We start from the raw sequence: 21,790 nt of genomic DNA, 5'->3' as shown, positions 1-21,790 counted from the left end.
TTAAGAGCGGAAAAATAGGTACAAATCGAGCGCTGGCAGAATGTTGCAGCAATGGTAATAATATTTAATTGAAGGTGGAGGTGGTAAATATGGACCAGGCTTTGAATATTGTCGTATGTGCTTGATGCTCTGTATAAAAGTTTGACTCTTTAATTGCGTTTGGTATTTCTGGATGTGTGTAAAATTAATTTTACTGTTGAAAGTGCGATAAAGATGAGTTGATTGGTGTTTAGATAGAGGCTACGTTTGTAATTCGAAAAGATGGGATGAGAATGGTAAATTGATTGATGGGCATGGTTTGTGGGGTGATATATGAGTGTCAAGATAGGGTTGAGGACGTTTGTGTATGTTGATGGTGGGACGGTTGTGAGGTTAGTTGCGGTGGGAGGTGTAAATTAGATCTTATTTTTAAAAAAAATGTCGTAAAGTAAGAATAATATTGAGAAGGTTTTTAGATGGCTGGTCACACGACGAGGCGAGAGCAGGGATGTGTAGTTATGTTTAGTTAAAGGGCCGTGTAATGTCGTGTGAGGAGCAATGTGCAGTGTGCTACAGTGTCATAGGAGGTAAAGACAGGTGCTGCTATGATGTGTAGCGTATGGAGGCTGCGCTTTGGAATTATGCTACTTTGATATAAAGTTGGCTTTCACCCGCGTTCGGTGGTCGCGGCTCGGGATCGCGGTCCTGGACGGACGTATGTGTGTTCTTTGACCGCTGACGAGCGCGTTGACCGCGCCGACTCACGCTTGCGGAAGCCGAGCAGGGGCTGTGCGAGGTCTGAAATCAGACGGATGGGTGACTTGACGATCCTGTGGGCATGGTGCAGAGTGAGGGTACCTGCGCACGTGTGCTGAGTTATTTTGCGAGCGGATCTGCAGGCTCTGCTACGCGTTATTAGGATAGTTTACGAGTACTGAGCGTATCTACTCATCTGTGTGATGTATTATTTATTAGCAGATTGCTATAGTGTGTACTGAAATTATGATTGGGTGCGTGTCTGTGGGCTGTGCAACATGGCCCAGGGCACATCTGGGATTGGTGTTTTGTGATAGCGTGATAGATACACCGTATGGTTAAATAAGTTGTTCGAAAAAAATAAATAGAGTGTTCTCAATGATTACACGCGCCTGCAGTGCAGATCAGAGTGATTGGTTTTCCGTCACCATCTCGGTTGCATGCGAGTAGTAAATGTTTTCCCCGGCCGCGTTAATCGAGTATGTCAACGAGCTATGAGCTATTCTGAGAATAGACGTGAAGGCAGGTCCAGACCTGAGATAGGTAGGCTCTGAGCACTATGGGACTCAACTGCTGAGGTCATTAGTCCCCTAGAACTTAGAACTAGTTAAACCTAACTAACTTAAGGACAACACAAACATCCATGCCCGAGGCAGGATTCGAACCTGCGACCGTAGCGGTCTTGCGGTTCCAGACTGCAGCGCCTTTAACCGCACGGCCACTTCGGCCGGCCAGACCTGAGACGCCGGCGGTATACATGAGAAGAACAATGCAGCTTTCACATGTGTCGGCTGTCACGAGCGCTCGGAAACTGAACTTGGCTGGAGACTCTGGGATCCCCTTCCCCTCCGACCGCACGCACGCGCGGCCTGCCTTGGAGCGTAATCTAAGGCGCATAGGGGATATCAGTTTTTCCGGTGATAGGTGCGAATGCGACTGTGTTGAGGTCATGTTTGGGGGAGGCCGAGCAGAGACTTTTGGTCGGTTTGGCAGCTGGTGGTGTTTGGGCGCGTCTGTTGCACTATTTTGAGAGCACGTCTGTGCACTGTGTGGTGCTTTATTTGCAGAGTTTAAGAGTACAGAGCTCGTCTGCTGATATTCTGTACTGCATCATTTAAGAGCTGTTTGCTATTGTGTGGTGAAATTAGGAGTTGTTTACGTGTTTGTGGCCTGTGTCAGATTACCACAGTGGGATCAGTGCGGTGCTTCAAATAAATAGAGTGCAGCCCTTCCTTACTTCCCCGAGCAGTACAGCCCAGTCTGAGCTGTTTTTGCGCAATGACGGCAATCTGGTCAGAATGTGAGTGAGTAGAGAAATAACTGGACAAATTTATCTGTAGAGGAGTTACAGGTCTGGATTGGAATGAATATCTTGATGGGTGTGGTTGTGTCGCCAAGTCTAGTACACTACTGGAGTTCAGAAACTGCCTTATGTGAGCGTTACATATCGAAACCTATGAGAAGTAAAAGTTTCAAAAACATATCTCACAAATAAATAAAGTACACTCGTTCCTCCTTCCATCAGCCTATGCACTGAAATTATTTCCGAAAATTAGCAGTTGTTTGGCTATTTGGAGGTGAATGTTTTGCATTATTTATGAGCGGTTCCCATGTCTGTAGGCTGTGCTATGAGTTATTTTTAACTGTTTACAATTAGCAAGCATGTGTCTAGAACATTATAAATGAGTTATGTAGGAGTGTTTTGCATGTCTGTATGATGTGGGGCATGTCGGTGTGATACATATACGCCATTCCTAAATAAAGTAAATTCGTTCCTCCATCTGTAAACCTAGTGCAGGGTGAGTCCGTTTACCAGAAACGTGTAGGAAGAGGTTGAGTGCTGGTGGCATAGTTTGAAACAATGTTTCTTAGGTTGGTGGCGGAAGCGCAAGTGAGCTCTGTTTATTGGCAGATGTCAAACTTGGCGCTGGTTGTAAATTCAATTATTTAATATAGTGGGGTGGTGAGAGTGAATTAGCGAGCGTTCTCGCGATGAGCAAACGCGCAGTCATATGGTCATGGTGGATTCCACTGTCGAGCAAACTCTGGCGCCAAACGTATCCTTTGTCCGGCACGCGGTCGACAGGTTACATCGTGTCCGGCGTTAAGTGCTCACGGTCGCGGAAAGATGTTTACGAAGTCGGACTCTGAGACAAGCGCGGCTGACCGTTTGTGGTTGGACCCTGAGGCGCCGCTCGCCGCTGCCTACCTGGCGCGCTGGGCGTGGGGGCTGTGCGGGCACCGTTGGTCGCTTGACATCAGCCGGCCAGGGAACTGTCGATGGAGCAGGCTCAGCCGGCCGCGCGTATGTCAGCTGCGCTCTGGAGTTTCGCTGTGTGAGCGTGGAGAAGTCAGTTGGGACACACCTGCATGAACGTAATGTCTGAAATAAAGAGTCATTTTCGAGGTATTTACAGAAGGCTATGTCCGTCGCGTGTATGGAGGGTGTGTGACGTAAGCGGGGCGGCGGCGCAGCGACTATACAGTTATTACATGCACGCGAGAGCGAGTCAATTAGCAGGCGTTCTAGTGTGGTTCAAACGTGCTGTTATATAGTCATGGCGGATTCCACTATCGAGCAAACTTTGCCGCCAAAAGTGTAGCACTGCGTTCTCGCTCGCACACGGACACGTGATGGAATGGTGAGCGGTCGGCATCGACAGGTTTGAACGTGGCGTCAAAAGTGTGGCAGCGAACGGTCGACTGTTGTGTGATTCAACTCTGAGGCAGACAATTTTGGCGGGAAAACGTGCGGAGGTGACGAATACACATGGTGAGTGGACAAGGGGCCGCTGTGACGTCAAACTCGACAAGTTCCAGCGTGTCCAGCGAAAACATGTTTACGACGTGTGAGCGACTGCTGGGCTCGCCCCCCACACTAGTGGTTGGCCGCCTCACGTGACAGGCGTAGGCAGTGTCTCCGTGTGCTGGCCTGGTGGTGGCGAGGATTTGAACTAATTCAGTTGGAGCGTGTATGTCATGGTGACTGCACTGCGATATCAAAGATGTGTGTGCTGACTGTGTTGGAGAACAAGTGATGACTGTACTGCTTGAAATAAAGTCTTCAGTCCCTTCCCCCCTGCAAAATCAAAGGACGTGAATTACGTTACTATAAGTGCAGTTTATTATTTAGCACGATTATGATAGGTTACCAGTGAAAAAAGATAAGTGACAGAAAGCTCGTACATGTGATCAATTATGGTGTTGGGATTTGAACGTGTGATAGATTTTTGTTATGGATGTAAGGAAAATGGCTTTATCACCGAGAAAATCGGACATCTTGAATAAATAATAAATGATAATAATAAATAGAAGTACAGTTTTCGAGAGAATATCGTGTTGGAATTTGAATTTGGCGCAATTTTCTAGTGGAGGTAGGCCTATAATAATAAATGGTAATGAATGATAATAAATGACAATGAATGATAATAAATGACAATGAATGAGAATGAATGTTAATAAATAATAATGAATAATAATAAACAAAATTAAGATTTTGCAGCCATTATCGTTTTGGGATTTGAATCTGGAGGCAAGTCAATAATAATAAGTAATAATGAATCATAATAAATAATAATAAATGATAATAAATGATAATGAATGATAATAAATAATAATGAATGTTGATGAATGATAATCAATAATATTAATAAAGATAAGTACGGTCTTTGCATGCATTATCCTGTTGGAATTCAAACTTCCCGCCATTTTTTTCTTCTGGAGGCTTATGTTAGCGGACGTAGCACAATTGTACTATTTTCCCGCCAAAATTCAAACTTCTCGCCATTTTTTCTTGAGGTTAGGTTAGTGGACATAGCACAATTGGACTATTCTCCCGCCAAAATGCACCATATTGGATGACGTCATGCGCTGTTGCCAAGTCTACATGCCGCCATCTTGGATGACGTCATCGCAGCCATCTTGAATAAATTTGGCAACAATGGAGAGTGGGGTGGCACCCCCCTTGTCCCCCTGCAGAGGGCCTATTGAAAGTGTATCCTTGACAGCTGCAAAGCTGGTGTTCGCTTAGGCCCAGCAGCCCCTCGTCTTGATTGATTACAGAAGTTAGTGTTGTCTCAGTCTCATTACTAAGCGGGAAGATCGGCAAGTAAAGCACAATAATTTTTTTCTCTCCTGGTGTTGCAGCTGAAATGTTGAAACTTCAAGACGATACAGTTTGTGGTTGGCACTACAGAGGGTATTTTGTTTTCATGTGCATCTCTAGCGCGGGTAGCCTGAACTACGAAACAAAATGGCGTGCGTGTTACTGTTGTCAACATGTGGAGTGAAATTCACAGGGTGTAGCGTGTATGCGGACGACAGTACAGACCGTGGCAATGTCTCCAGGTGGTGTATATTCTTCCAAGACGGCCGTGTGAACCTTAGTGATTCGCCACGCTGCGAGCGGGCGGTAACAGCTGCAACCCCGCAGAATTTCGCACCTATTGAGGCAGTACTTTTCAACAACCAGAGTGTGAAATTGCGTATTTCAACGACCAGAGTGTGAAATTGCGTACCATATAGCAACACTTCAACATTTCCTCAGCTGCGGTGTACGATATTATTCATGACACATTGAAATTTTGTAAAGTTAATGCTCGCTCCTTAGAACCTGACAGACAACCAGAAAGGCCAGCGCATGGTGATAAGCTTGGATCTCCTTAATGCGCCTTACGCTGCACAAGGACGAGGACTTTCTGAAAGGAATCGTCGCTGGTGACGAGTCGTGGGCGTTTCACTACGTACCCTAAACCAAGCAGGCCTCTACAGAGAGGAAACATGCTGGTTCACCAGTAAGAAAAAAAATTCAAAGTGACTCATTCTGCTAGGAAAGTGCTTGTGACAGCCTTCTGGGATATGCATGGCGTGTTATTGGCGGACTTCGTTGAACACGGTACCATTGCGAATGCTGCTACCTACATTGGTGGACTTCAATGAACATGGGACCACTGTGAATGCTGCTGCCTACATTAAAACGTCGGTTGAGTTGCGTCGTGTGCTTCGTGACAAACGCCATAATATTAATGCTGACCGTGTCAAGCTTCTTCATGATAATGTTCGCCCCCATGGTGCTGCTCCTGTTCGTGAGAAAATCGCCCAATTTGGGTAGGAGGTGCTTCAGCATACACCATGCATTCCGGACCTTGAACCGTCGGACTTTCTTCTATTTGGTCGGCCAACTAACGCTTTGCGACAGATGCGGAAGTGAAATCAGCAGTTCGCAGATGATTATGCTCGAACCAAACGGACTCCCGCGAACAGGGCCTACTGAAACTGGTACCCCGATTGAAGAAATGTGTTGAGAACTTTGATTACTATGTATAATATTAGGTAAAAGATGGAAGTTCATTTGTGATTTTTTTGTTTTGTTACCGATTAATCTTTCTGCTAATAAAATTGTTGTGCGTTACTTTTCGAAGTTCCCTCGAATATGCAAGCTCAGATGCGGTAGCCTCTGTTTTATTCCTGCAGTGTTTATATTTGTATTTCTATCCAAATGTTTGAGTGAAGCGAAAGCAAGACTAAAATTTCAGAGTCAATTTTTGTCCGAATCTTCGTAGACAAGCGAAGAGTAGGAAATGAACAAATAGGGTGTCAATTTGACCAGCGTGAGGCTCTAGTGTTGCAAACAAAGACTTAATTCCATGAAAGTAATCAGGGTGATGAAGATAAATTTAATTGGTGGTTTGATGGAAAATTACACGATGAGTATTTGTTTGCATTTTCATAGGCAGTAATCAGAGTAATTAGGACAAAATATGAAACTAAGAAATTTTGAAAAAATGCGGGCGTATGTTCTGTGTACTGACTTGTCAAAAAATAATAAATAAAATAGATTAGGGAAACATTTTACGCACCGTTGTATGATGCTCGAACTCTTGTACAGAAAACGAGATGTCGAATGGGATTTTAAAGTTCAGTGTTTCGCTTAGGACCTTATAATTTTGAAAAGTACTAGAGGGTGTTTCTCTGGCGAAATTTAAGTCTGTGATCTCCTTACGACACTGATGTATGAGCATCTCAGCTTCTGTATGTGATTTCGAGCATCTTTTCAAAGGCTCTTCAAATGTTCCTCAAAACTTTTTAAGAATTTACAGTTCAACCAGACAAAAATCGCCTAGTACTCTTTAAAATTCTGAGACTATACACTAAACATTGAACTTTAAATCCTCAGTCAGCACCTCATTTGCTGTATTCGATTTCTATCGTCGTTTAAAGGTGCTTCAAATGTTTCCGTCATCTATTTTATTTCTTACTTTTAGACAAATCGTTTCATAGAACATTTGGGGTTCGAGTGCCGTAATGGTCACGTAAATAAAGAACCATTACAACGTGAAGACGTTATCACTTGGCCTGCTTGTCGACTGATTTTACACTACTGGGCTAAACTCAAATATGAAGTCTATGCACAGAATCCGTGGATCCAGGAGGATTTAAAAAGTTCGTTATGGAAGTGTTTATGACCACATTATTTTGTGATTTCCTTTTTGTTACTGTTGCGGATGTAATTTTGCAATGCAAGTGTGCGTCTTGGCATTAAACTCATGACGCAAAGTTATTATGAACTGTTAGCGCAATTAACTGCTGAATTATCCTCAGATTCCACGTCCATTGTCTTCCAGATGGTGTATTGGTCCAACCACATATAGCAAAATGTGATTAATACAGATTTAAACTAAGCCTTGTACCACTGTTCTGTTTTTGTAAGTAGACTCTCTTAGCTGCATCAAGCTGGTGCTCTCCGCCAGTTTGACACAACAGTTCCTTATAACATGAACTTCCATATTAGGCAACAATCGGTTTCGTGATAAAAACAAGTGTTGTTATTTCTTTGAAACTACTATTCGGATTTTGAAGCGTGAAACGACGTTGAATTCATCTCATTTAGAACTACAATGCTAGCAGCGGAAATTGCTAAAGTTCCATTTGAAAAAAGCCAAGTTGATACCGACACCTCTGTAACTAATCCATACATATAAGTATTACAAAAAATATATGTATGTGTGCGTATGTATGTATGTATACATGTTCCACATCTCCTAAACCACTGGACAGATTTGAACCAAACTTGGTACACATATACCTTACTGTCGTGCAACATCACAGTGGGGGTAAGAACAACCTCCCTGTCAAAGGGGTGGGGCTGGGGGTGAGAAATAAGCGAAGCCTGCGATGCAAGAATTTCCAGAATTCATTCATCAAGTACTTGAGAATGAGAGCACTATGCGTCTTGCAACAAACCTTACATATAATTTCAAATCATGATGAAACTTTTTCTCGCTGACAACGCCTGCAAAATGATGAAATGAAAAATGTTTGTCGCTTGCTATTTTTTCGCTGCTCATGCAGTAAACGTACCGAGTGAGACATGAGCTAATAATTTATTATTTCTTTACTGCTAATTGTGTTCCTGACACATTTTATAAACAGTATGCACATATACCACTGAACGGTAGTGCAAAATTATGTCCTTGTACAACATAAACTTAAGGGGACACGACATCATAATCAATGACATGCATTAAAAATTGCCCCATCATGCATGATGTTTAAATTTGTCATATCATCGCTACTAATTCCATTCGTAACACATCTTGCAGACAGTATTCACATACGCCTCTGAATGTACCCACAAAATTATTTCGTTGTACAACACACAGTTCAGGAGATATGACGTCACAGTCATTAAGTACAAGGCCAGATACTGCGTGGTACAGACGTAGATGCACAGCTGTAACTAAATACCTTGGCAACGCCGGGTTTCGCCAATAGTGTAGCTATAAAAAGAGTCTGTACGCTGTAGCATTTAGTGAGGACTTTCTCACAATTCATTTGGGCGAAATCATAATTACGATATCTGACACGATTCAGGAAATATCCAAGGTACACAGCTTAGGTGAATCAGCCTGTAGTACGGTTAAGAAAGATGTTATTAAAACAACTCCTCAACACCGACATGTGGTAGTCCAAAAATGTAAAATAAGACTGGAATAGGGTTTTTCAATATCGCCATTTGTTAGTTTTTTTGATGTCTGGTGAAGGAAGAATAGATTAATTAAAAGTATAAAGCAATAACAAATATTACTAAGAAAGTTAAATGTACACAATCACTTTAATGTTGCATTATCATCCGCCAATGCATCTCATACTGATTAACTAAATCTACTCTTAAGTAAGGAATTGCTAACAACAGGTTTATAATAACCTTTGTATCCCAAAATGACGCTTCATCTCAAGGTGACATACATTCTGTAAATACAATCACTACATAATAAGTGAGATTAAAGTAATCCTTTCACTCAGTAGATAGAAATATGAGATTTATAATAAATTCCTCATATTACTTGTAAATAAACATAAATTAAGGATTTAACTTGCATTTCATTTTAATATGAACAACACTATTAAACATTATTTCAAGGTCCAAGCTGCAGCACATACTTTTCAACAAACCAGTTGTAATTAAAATAATTAAATATGGTTTTAGTACATATCTATAGTTCGATTAATATTAAACTTTTTAGTATTGGTAAAGCTATTACTGAATTATTTATGATTATAAATAAACCATTTCTGTAGTTTTGTATTTACATCGTTTTCAGTGTGGGGAGCTACTTTGCATTAATTATACACAGTTGGATGTATTAAGTTACAGCAAGCTACAATTATACAGACTAATTAAAAGTAGTGAATGTAGATGCAGAATTTAAAATTTTAAAAATAATGTAATTGCTTTTATTTCCACATCAGATACATTCTTGGTGAGGGCTAAATTCATGGTTGCTATCCTTTACAATATTGCTTCACACATTACTCTGAAGTGTTTAAACCAAAACAACTAACACATTTTCACCATGAGCTAAGATTTAAAATCAATAATATGCCCATCTATTAACACTAATCTCAAGGTTAATTTCCTTCAGTCACTTTTTAACAACTCAAAAATTGGGAGGTGAACTTTTTGGGGTGCTTTGTAGCATGCCATTATTAGGTTGTTTGTGGTCAGTGTGCTGTCACTGAAAAACTCATTGTGTTCGTGCTGCATTTGTGAAACAGTAGTACCTATTGGTGCCAGGTGTTGCTTGTCTATTGGAGTAGATGGACTGGACTCGACCAGTTGTTTAAGAGCAATGTCTCTGACCAATTGTCGTCACTGATGTTCACAACTACAGTCCTGACCGTGCTTCACGCAGACATTGAGGTGTAGCAAAAAACTACCCAACAGCAGGAGTGGCTCAAAACATTTTATCTCGCCAGGCATTCTACAAAATTTTAACATAGCTGAGTCCTTACTTTTCACTTATCTAGCTTCAGTTCTTTCACAACCAAGTGAGCTATTTTTTGCGAAAAAAGGATACCTGCCCAAACTTGTCTGTCTAAAACATTTAAGAATAATTGTTAGTTTGCTGGTATGTCTGCCAGAAACTGAAAACGCCACGTCTTAATCTGAAACGCATTCACGGCCCACTATCGCTAACCTTGCACACCAATGGCAAGTGGAAGTCCCTCCTGCAAACAAAACTACTGTGGGGACGCCTGTGTCATAACGATATGACGAGATGTTTTCCCTCTCCTCATCAGACTTGTCCATGTGTAGTTGCATTACAGGCTACACTATGGGTTGTGACCCGCGTTTCAAGCAGAGGATTACTACTGAAAGCAGTGAAGCCACAACTCAACACACAAACAGGAAAATGTATAACACTGCGAAGGAAAACTATTCATAAGACAGATGGAGATTTGTTGTCACAAGAAGTGTACTATTTGTACAACTGCTCCCAATTCTGGGCTTTTTTATTCTAAATTGCTATAAGATGAAAAACTTCGAGCAGTTAAAATTTCGTGCCTGTCGTTTGCCAAACTAACGTTACTGTGTGTAGCTCAGTGTACTGTAAATGTCGTTTTTGCTGTGTGTAGCATTGTGTACTGTAAATGACATTTTGATTTGCCCATTCGTTTATGTCTTTCAGCAAGAGAACACAAACAATTCGCGTTGTTTTGCGGACACTACCCACGACTCCAACCTACAGCTCCAAACGTAACAGCACCACCACTAGAATTCACTGTTGGAAGAAGACAGTTTGGACTACACAGATGTCGTAGTTTCCAGTATACATAACAGTTCCCTCCGTATGGAACATAGCAGTTTGTTAATTTGTCGATAGTTCGGGTTTTGTGTTCCTTGCCCCGCTCAACCCGCTCCTTTTCGTTCACTTCTTGTGCACGAGGTTTGGCTACGGGATACCTATCATAAATCTCCTCTTTCTCGAAGTATTGTTTTCCTTGATACCCTACTCTCTAGACTCGTGACAACTTGACAGTCAGTTTCATGGTAGTGACATTGTTATTAAAAGTAATGTAAGCTTTAATAACTCTATTAGTAGGCTCAGTTCTTCTTATGTTGCTATGTACAGACGACGTTTTCTCTAAAACTGTGTTAGCCATCACGATGTTATATGCAGCAGTTCTAACCGCCCACAGTACTCTTACGGATGCGACTGATATCATAGACACACCACTAGACGGGCACCATCTTCAGACGTCTGTGAACAGTACAACCTGTCAATGATCATAGGTGTGCTATTACCTGGAAAGCATGTCGCGAGATGTTGCGGTTAAAGGAAAGAGGGAAACTATAACAAAGTCTGTGCTTTTCAGTTAATTGCTGTACATCTCTTGTAGCAGCGTAAGCCTCAGTACTCTACCATCTCCTTTCCCAGCCCTGATACAATTCCTGCATATCCAATGGTGATGAGGAATCTCTCGGAGTGGTGTTCGGAAATTGTAGATGGAAACGTAAGTGTCAATGAAAGTTTGAGCCAGGGCTTGGAGATGTTCTTAAATATTCTGATAGTTAAGACACCTGATCGCAAATAGCAGTAACGTGAAGTTTAGTCCTAATCCAGCTCAAATCTCCTTGGTCACGACAAATCACACTTTGTGTAATGCCAGAAAATGTACTCTGGAAACCTGTGTGTTGTTATTATTTTAGAGCACAACGAACCTGACATAGTGCCTTTTTTGCCGTACTGTGTTTGGCAACAGGCTTCGTCGCCCTGGCCTGGACGGCGCTGTGGGTCCTGGTAGTACGCCGCGCGCCGAAGGAGGACCACCATATCGATCCCCGGGAGCAGCAGTACATCGAGGAGTCACTGGGCGGGCCACCCGAACACCAGGTGAGTCTTTACCCAACGGGCGGTTTGATGCACTTCCCCACTCCTGTGTTCTTCACAACCCCAGCATCCCACACCATCAAACATCTGCCTTCTGTACAAATGTCGACGCCTGCCCCTACGATTCTTCTCGTCCATCAACGCTTCACCCTAAGTTTTCAGAAACGGCTCAGGTCATATCTGCCCAACCATAATATCTCTTCCATTCATTATCTTCTCCAATAGGCATTTATCGTCGTTGAATTGTTGCAAGACTCCTTCGTTCTTCTCTCGATCAAATACATAATCTTCAACAATCTCCTGTAGCACCACAGGCGATCTAATCGTTTCTGTCTTTCCTACTTTTCACATGTCTCACTCACACACCAAAAAGAACTAAACACAGCTTTTCGTCAATCTTTTTCTGCATTCAAGACTGATGTTTTTGAATGTGAGTGCTGTTTCTTTTTATAGAAGGCCATTCTGGATTCCAATTCTGTCTATTGCACAACCCTCTTTTAAATAAACTGCCAACGAAAAACGTGAGGCATGCAGAAGATGAGGAGGAAACGAAAAGAAACCTTGGGTAGGTGATGTTTCAATGATTTCAGAATCGAGTCAAGTTTACAAAGAACATGACAGTAATGTATAACTACTTAAACTCATGTTTATAAACGTGTGGTCGGTATCTGATAAATGTATAAAACTTATTTTGATAGTGAAATATGTAAATCTCAATGCAGGCCAACAGAACGATGTTAATTTAACTTTGACCAGAAGTATGTGAAGCTCACGCTACACGCTGCGATACTGTCTGTCTGCAAAACAAATGACTCAGGATTAAAATTTTGGCCTTGAATATTGTTATTCTCTATCTTAGTCTTGTAAACAAAGACTGTACTAGAACTGTTAATTCAATTACACAGCAAATGAACATAAATTTAACGCACTGCCAAAAAACAAATTTAATTTACCACACTGATGACGTCCAGTGCAAGAATGTATCTTATCACTTCTCATAACAATGTTTCTGCAGAACTGTGTACTGCAGAAAAATGAGGTTCTAAACTTAGTCGACCGCGGTGGTCTAGCGGTTCTAGGCGCGCAGTCCGGAACCGCGCGACTGCTACGGTCGCAGGTTCGAATCCTGCCTCGGGCATGGATGTGTGTGATGTCCTTAGGTTAGTTAGGTTTAAGTAGTTCTAAGTTCTAGGGGACTGATGACCACAGATGTTAAATCCCATAGTGCTCAGAGCCATTTGAACCATTTTCTAAACTTAGCGACTTATAAACAAGAACAAAGACTCTTAATATAACTTTGCTTCATTAAGCCATAACAACAGTACACCCGCTCATGAAGTTCTCACAACTGGACAAGTTAGCAAAATATTTCTTAATAATGTTCCTGTGTACAACTACTTTCCTTGACAATTGTTTCAATTATAAGACAAATCCATGCCCTTCACTATAAAATTTCTACAGTTACCTTTAACTACACACGATGTTTCAACAATGAGAAATTACACAGATACAGTATAAATGGAATTACCTTGAAATTTGCCCTTTCAGCATTCTTCTACTAATATAATTTCGTCTTCTTTACTCGAAACATATTCGTACAAAATCCTTCTTAAATAATGCTGCCTCCACTACACAGTAGGCCAGCTTCCAAACTTTTCTAACCGTGTATATAGCCAGACTGACTGACACGCACTGCCTCCTCACTCTCTTCAAAAGAAGTAACCTCTCTGGCCAACAGTTGTGGTCCCAAGAACAGACTTACAGAGAATGTAATTTATAGATATTACAGATGTTGAGTACATTTCTCAGATTCGCAGCTTCGTTCACATTTATGGGCAAAACTGATTTAAAATCGTCATGGCAAATAAGACAGTCCTTTTTCAAACTTGGTATTATAAGTCCATTACATTACATTAATACTTGTTCTATAGATCATGAACACGACATTTTGTAAAGATGCGGAATGTGTCAATTTAACATAAGTTTTCACTACACTCTTCTTTTTACGGTTACTACTTCATACCTAAGAATTCATCTATTGGGTAGAAGGAGCTGTCATTCAGAAATTACTTTAATTTGTTTTTAAATATTGGTTAGCTATTTGTCAGACGTTTACTGCTATTTGGCGAATGACCAAAGACTTTAGTCACAACATAATTCACTCCTTTCTGTGCCAAAATCAGATTTAACCCAGTATAGTGAACATCATACTTACTTCTAGTGTTATAGCTATGCACTTTGCTGTTATTTACGAACTGGATGGGTTATTAATAACAAAATTCATTAGTGAATATATGTATTGCAAAGGTACTGTGAATATCCTGAGTTCCTTAAATAAATGCCTGCAAGGTGACTTGGGTGGGATCCAGTTATTGTTCTGATTACACGCTTTTGTGCAATGAAATGTTTTCTCTTAATGATGAATTACCCCAAAACATGATGCCATATGAAAGCAGTGAATGAAAATAGATATTGTAGGCCATTTTACTGACTCGTTATCACCAAAATTTGCAATAACCCTAATAGCCTAAGTAGGTGAACCTAATTGTTTCAATAGATCATCGATGAATTTATTCCAATTCAAATTCTCATCAATGCACACACCCAGAAATATTGAACATTCTACCTTAGCAACAGATTTCTGTTCGAAATCCATATTTATCAATGGTGTTATGCCATTTACTGTACAAGATTGCATATACTGTGTTTTCTCAACATTCAATGAGGGTGCATTTGCAGAGAAACACTTAATAAGTTTCTGAAAGATATTATTTAAAATTTCCTCAGCTAATTCTTGTTTGTTGGGTGTGATTACTATACTTGCATCATCAGCAAAAGGAATTAGTTTTGCATCTTCATGAATACAGAGTGGCAAATCATTAATATATATTAGGAACAATAAGGGACCCAAGACTGAAACTTGTGGGACACCATTCTTGACACTTTCCCAGTTAGACGGCTCTGCTGATTTTTGCAGACTATCTGTACTGTTAATTGCAATCTTCTTCATTCTTTGAGTTAAATAACCTAGAAGAATTTCATGGTTCACACAGTCAAAAGCCTTTGAGAGATCACAAAACATCCGAATAGGTGATGTTTGGTTATTCAGAGTATTTAATATTTGATCAGTAAGTGCATATATAGCATTTCTGCTGAAAAGCGTTTCTGAAAACCAAATTGACATTTTGTTAGTGCTTCATTTAATTCATTTAATACAGATATGTGACGCTACTCTTGAATACATTACTTCTTCAAGAATTTTGGATAAAACTGTCAGAAGTGAGATGGGCAGTAGTTTTTAGCGAATTTCATCCTATCTGGAAAAATTCCCTGTTTCAGTGAGCTATTACATATGTGGCCGATAATCCTATTTATCTGTTGGGAACAAGCTTTGTAGTACTCTGTTCAAAATGCCATCAATTCTATATGATATATATGAAGACAGTAACTGTTCTCGAAAGGACAGATTACTGTTGTTGACCGTGCAGCTTTTTCCCTGGAATAAACGATGACTAACTGAAACCCTCAGCTGCTGATAGGTGTTGTTGATATACCTCGATGTGGACAGCTGAAAATGTGTGCCCCGACCGGGACTCGAACCTGGAATCTCCTGCTTACATGGCAGACGCTCTATCCATCTGAGCCATCGAGGGCACAGATTAATAGCGCGACTGCAGGGACTTATCCCTTGCACGCTTCCCGTGAGACTCACATTCCCAACTGTCCACAATTCTATACAGGGTGTCCCAGCTATCTTGTCCACCCAAAATATCTCTGGAACAATAACAGCTATTGGAAAACGACTTTCGCCGGTATCAATTAGGGCTGGGGACCATGAATGTACATATTTGGAAACATTCTAAAACGAAAGCATATGTGTTTTTTAACACAAACTTATGTTTTTTTTAAATGGACCTCCTATATTTTTGCTTCAGCAATCCATAGCATGACAAAGCACATACACAATGGCGTTGATTGCATCTCAATATTCCCATTACATCCCGAGATATTAAGACGCGAAGTTGACGCTTGAAACACCCGACATGCGCTGCTAGCGCACGTCCTGAGGCTCAGGCGTGAACCCCATGCTGCCCGTAATCGTGATGTGATTGACATGTGTAATCACATCTCCACACTTATCAAGAGGTCCGAAACAACGGTAAAACGTTTAGTCCACTTGCTCGTTTCACTAAAACCATCAACATGAATTTTACTATTACGAGTGAATGATTAACTATCACTTGCGTTAGATCTACAGTTGAACGGCATTACCTTTTTAGTAACGGATTAACGATAAGCGAAGTTAACTTTGTGACTAACATTGCGGTACACAGATATGTTACAGAACCGCATCACCCCAAGCCTATGGGATAAATATCTGCTTGAAATGTAGCCTGCCGCGGTGGTCTAGCGGTTCTAGGCGCGCAGTCCGGAACCGCGCGACTGCTACGGTCGCAGGTTCGAATCCTGCCTCGGGCATGGATGTGTGTGATGTCCTTAGGTTAGTTAAGTTTAAGTAGTTCTAACTAAGTTCTAGGGGACTGATGACGACAGTAGTTAAGTCCCATAGTGCTCAGAGCCATTTGAACCCTTTTGCTGGAATGTACGACGTTAATGCAGGATGGCAGCAGACTGTATTATTCGTTTCGGACCTCTTGATAAGTATGGAAGTGTGATTACGCATGTCAATCACATCGCGATTACGGGCAGCATGAGGTTCACGCCTGAGCCTCAGGACGTGCGCTAGCAGCGCATGTCGAGTGTTTCAAGCGTCAACTTCGCGTCTTATATCTCGGGATGCAATGGGAATATTGAGATGCAATCAACGCCATTGTGTATGTGCTTTGTCTTTCTATGGATTGCTGAAGAAAAAATATAGGAGGTCCATTTAAAAAAACATAAATTTGTGTTAAAAAACACACATGCTTTCGTTTTAGAATGTATCCAGATATGTAATTCATGGGCCCCAGCCCTACATTGATACCGGTGAAAGTCGTTTTCCAATAGCTGTTATTGTTCCAGAGATATTTTGGGTGGACAAGATAGCTGGGACACCCTGTATATGTAATGTACCTTACAGACATTTACCCATTCACTCATTACTCGCGCACGCTTTGGCGATTCCCGTAAGAGTTTGGGCGGCAACCTGTGCGCATTCGCACAGATGAAGGTCAATGGCTGGGTAGCCTTTAACTACATATATGAAGACAGAGTCTCACGGGAAGCGTGCAAGGGATATGTCCCTGCAGTCGCGCTGTTCATCTGTGTCCTCGGTGGCTCAGATGGATAGAGCGTCTGCCATGTAAGCAGGAGATCCCGGGTTCGAGTCCCGGTCGGGGCACACATTTTCAGCTGTCCACATCGAGGTATATCAACAACACCTATCGGCAGCTGGGGGTTTCAGTTAGTCATCGTTTATTCCAGGGAAAAAGCTGCACGGTCAACAACAGTAATCTGTTCTTTCGAGAGCAGTTACTGTTTTCATATATATAGTTAAAGGCTACCCAGCCATTGACCTTCGTCTGTGCGAATGCGCACAGGTTGCCCAAACTCTTACGGGAATCGCCACAGCGTGCGCGAGCAATGAGTGAATGGGCAAATGTCTGTAAGGTACATTACATATATAGAATTGTGGACAGTTGGGAATGTGAGTCTCACGGGAAGCGTGCAAGGGATAAGTCCCTGCAGTCGCGCTATTCATCTGTGTCTTCGGTGGCTCAGATGGATAGAGAGTCTGCCATGTAAGCAGGAGATCCCGGGTTCGAGTCCCCGTCGGGGCACACATTTTCAGCTGTCCACATCGAGGTATATCAACAACACCTATCAGCAGCATAGGGTTTCAGTTAGTCATCGTTAATTCTATATGAGCTTTTACTTTTGAGTGAATTTGTTATCTTCCTAATTTCAGTAGGAGACGTGGGTTGGATTTCAGTTATATCAAACTGCATAGGTGTTGCCTCTTCCATATGCAGCCATGCATTTTCTGATAAACAGCTGTCTCCTGCTTTCTCTACAAAACTTAAAAAATGATTATTAAAATGTTTTCTGCTTCTGACTTTTTGCTAACAAACTTTTCATTGAGTTTGATAGAAGTACAGTCTACCCCTGCTTTCAGTTGCCCTGTTTCCTTTTTAACAATATTTCAAATTGTGTTAACTTTATTGTCAGAGCTGCTAATCTGAGACATGATGCATGTACTTCTGGATTTTTTTATAAATTTTCTTAATTCAATGCAGTAGTTTTCATAATTTTTTACTCTTTCTGTATCTTATTCCCTCTAGCTATAAGATAAATTTCCCTCCTCTGATTACAACATATTTTTATTCCTTTAGTAAGCCATGGCTTTTAGATGGTTTCTTACAATTTTATTTCAATGTTTTCTTAGGTAAACTATTTTCAAACATATGCACAAAGTTATCATGAAATAGTTTAAATTTTAAAGTAGCATCAGGTTCCTTGTACACCTTATCCCAGTCCAACTGTTGCAAGCTTTCCCTAAAGTCTGCAATTATTAAATCATAAATTGAATCCACTATTTTGGAGGACTATTGTCCATTACTGTGTGGCGCTATGTCATATGCTGTAACTATATGTGCATCATGATCAGACAGGCGATTATTAACAGGAAAAGTTTTTACTTGATTAAATTTATATAGGTCTATAAAAACATCATCTATCAGTGTGCTGTTTTCCTGTACCACCCAAGGAGGAAATTCAATCAAGCTGAAGGAACTAAGTAATACTTCAGGGTCAAGCATTCTAACAGATGCTTTCAGAAAAGCTACATTGAAATCTCCACAGACAATAATTTGCTTCCCTCTTTATGACAGATAGAACAAAGAATCCAAGTTTCTCAAAAATAGCTGAAAATTTCCTAGTGGGGAACTATACACAGCTACAATTATAAAAGTACTTTTAGTTAGTTTAAGCTCACGCGCACATGCTTCTGTATGCCGCTCTACACAAAAATTTTAGTTTCTAAATTTTTCACACTATGATAAATTTTAACGTATATGGAAACTCCTCCTCCTTCCATAATCTCTGTTTACATCTGCTGAAAGCTTATACTCACCTACATTTACCTTTTCAATTTCTTTGATTACATGGTGTTCAGACAGGTATAGTACATCTATTCCATCCTCAATTTCTAAATCTTCTAAACAAACAAGAAGTGTATCTATTTTTTTTAATCCCCTGATATTCTGATGCAGTATACTAACATTATTTTCACTGTGATTTTATGAGAAACTTGTGACATGCCAACATTATTTTCCAATGTACTTCTATGAGAATCTTGTGATATTTCAACATTCCTATTACCCGCCTCTCTGAGCTTCTCATTAAGCTTCATTTCATTCAATATTAAATCATTGGACACTGATCTTAGCCTAAAAAAAGAGGTACTCCCATGAGTTTCAGTGCCCCTCCCTTAAATATTTTGCTATCCCTTCCTTTTCCCATCTAGATGCAGGCCATGCCTTGTGAAGTCCCACCTGCTAATATTATCATCAGGAACCAAACAAAGCAGCTGATCTAGCTCCATATTGACCCTCCTGATGGAGCTGTTCAGTTGGGGCCAGTTATACCGCATGAAAGCAGTAACCAAGCTGACATTTTTATGGTTCATTGCAGATATTATTTTTACAACATCACAATCAGCATTGTAGCCCTGATACCTGTCAATACTGTTTCCCGCTCCACCCACTATCACAACATGATCCTGTTTTGTAAAACCCTTGCACAGTGATCCTACATCCTCTTGTCACTTGCATTGGGCTTGAAAAAGCTTGTGACGTGGTGCTTGTTACCTAATTTTTCCTGCAAGATCTGGTCCACACCTCTTCCATAGCTACTACCTAACAATAGAAATTCCCTCCTACTTTCTACTTTTTTTTGAAACAATTGGTTTCCTGGTGAAAGTCTGTTGAGTATTAACCACACTTACATCTACCTGAGCTTCTTCCTTACTTAACTGAGGTAGCAAGAACAAATTTATCGTTTGTGCCAATGATGAATCTGTCAGATACTGTCTTCTTTCTGTGGACCCTGTTCCTTGCTGCCATTTCCCAACTGTCTTCCCCACTCTCCCCCCATAACCTCATCAGTTCCTCCCTAGCACTATCCTGGTTAGCCTTAACGACTCTAATCTTCCCTTCCTGTTCATCCATTTTCCTATCCCTTGAACATACTCTGCAGTACTATGGAAGAGACTCGTTTACTTCCCCAATTCCCATGCCACTACAGTCCCCCCAGTGTAAACACCTGTCACAGCAGCTGCATAGAACCCCAGAACTAACTTTCCTATGGCAGCTCAAACACATCTCACTCGCGGCTATTTACAATATTTTTATAAAAATTTATCTAGACAATAACAGTAATATTCCATTAACTACAGATCACAAGACACACTAACGTAATGTGGAATACTAATGCATACGTATACTATTAATGTAGTAACATAACGCACCTAAAATAACGTTACAGCTCCAAACCCGTATACCAGAAAAATTAGGCCTAAGATCGCGTACGCGCGATATTTGCTTTACGCGTTTTGAAAAGAAATAAGTAGATACGGCACTACGAAATACAGGGTGGAGAAAAATTGTGACACGAAATTTTAACACTAGATAGCTGATGCCAGTAGGAATCAAAGTTACTTACGTTCTGTAGGTCGACAACTCACAATTTTTAAACTATGGAAACTTCGCGCCACGCGTTCGAATTGGCCGCTGGATTGCCCTGTTGCTGGATGCTCTGGACAACGCATGACCACAAATGCTTTGCCTGCCGAAGACCACGATGTATCCAAAGAGCCTCGCATGCTAGGTGGTAGCGCGCCAGCCTTCCACTCTGGGGGCTGCGGGCGAATCTGCTCTGGTCCTGATACATTCATTGTAGTTTCACGATAAGATGTACCTGGAACAAACCTGTCAACAGCTGTTACTTTGCGTACAGAAAGTCTTTTACAAATTGTGTCTGCCCTGAAAAGGGCTTTTTTGTAGCTAGGACATTGTTTACTTCCAGCAGGCCGAGTAGTGTTTCTTGCAAAAATTGAAGGTAATTTGCCCTGGTAACTCGAGGAGGAAGATGGACTGGCCCAATCAGATGGTCACCCGCAATACCTGCCCAAATGTTGGGCGAAAATCGTTTCTGGTGTCCGTGGGCGTAGGTGACGTGAGGATTTCCTCTTGCGCAGCAATGAATGTTTCAAGTGTTGTAAAGGCCATCCCCATGGAAGGTGCACTCGCTGGTAAACAACACAATGGCGGGGAAGTCGGGATATCGTGCAACACGTCACAGAAATCACCGGCCAAACCCTAGTTCATATTCACAGTCCACCACAGAATTTAGGTCTTGGACTAAATGGATGCTGGCTGTCATTCCTTAAAACATCCCAGACTAACTTATGAGTGCCCCACGTCATGTCCAATCGCTCGAGTACTTGTCATAGGTGCTTCCTCGAAGTGTTCGAGAACAGTCGCTTCAGATGCAGCATCCCGTCGTGTTCGAGGTCTTCCAGCATCACCATGCTATCCCACTAACGAGCCTCTGAATTGCTGTATTTTTTTTGAAACGATTGGTTTCCTGGTGAAAGTCTGTTGAGTAATAACCACACTTACATCTACCTGAGTTTCTTCCTTACTTAACTGAGGGAACACTGAGCCAGTGAATTGCTGTAAACCTTTGTAGGTGTGGGTGGCGTCATACTGGGTACCGTTCCTCATACAACTGTCTAGCTTTATGCTCCTTTCCGTCGGCTAGTCCATAAACAAGAACCATATCTCGCTGTTCTTCTAACTAATACTATGCCGCCATGCTTACCATATGACTAAATCGCAGGTGACGTGTGTGTGCTCTGAGGCGAAGCTTACATGTGAATG

General features: G+C 41.3%; 1 protein-coding gene and 2 non-coding genes across 3 annotated transcripts in view; 2 read left to right on the top strand and 1 right to left on the bottom strand.

Moving 5' to 3' along the window:
* Positions 1–21,790, top strand: part of LOC124799199 (sialin-like) — a 142,855-nt gene that overhangs the window by 68,764 nt on the left and 52,301 nt on the right. The window contains exon 4 of the mRNA XM_047262733.1: positions 11,782–11,912. Coding sequence (XP_047118689.1) covers positions 11,782–11,912 — 131 coding nt within the window. The remainder of the gene's footprint in view (positions 1–11,781; positions 11,913–21,790) is intronic.
* Trnat-ugu lies at positions 15,489–15,563 on the bottom strand. The gene has a single exon. It is a non-coding gene; the product is annotated as a tRNA-Thr (tRNA).
* Positions 17,177–17,250, top strand: Trnat-ugu. The gene has a single exon. It is a non-coding gene; the product is annotated as a tRNA-Thr (tRNA).

The sequence above is a fragment of the Schistocerca piceifrons genome, chromosome 5 (genome assembly GCF_021461385.2).
Source record: "Schistocerca piceifrons isolate TAMUIC-IGC-003096 chromosome 5, iqSchPice1.1, whole genome shotgun sequence".
In the NCBI taxonomy this organism is placed as follows: domain Eukaryota; kingdom Metazoa; phylum Arthropoda; class Insecta; order Orthoptera; family Acrididae; genus Schistocerca; species Schistocerca piceifrons.
The sequence above is the reverse complement of the archived record's forward strand: the minus strand, read 5'-3'. Positions and strand labels throughout refer to the sequence as shown.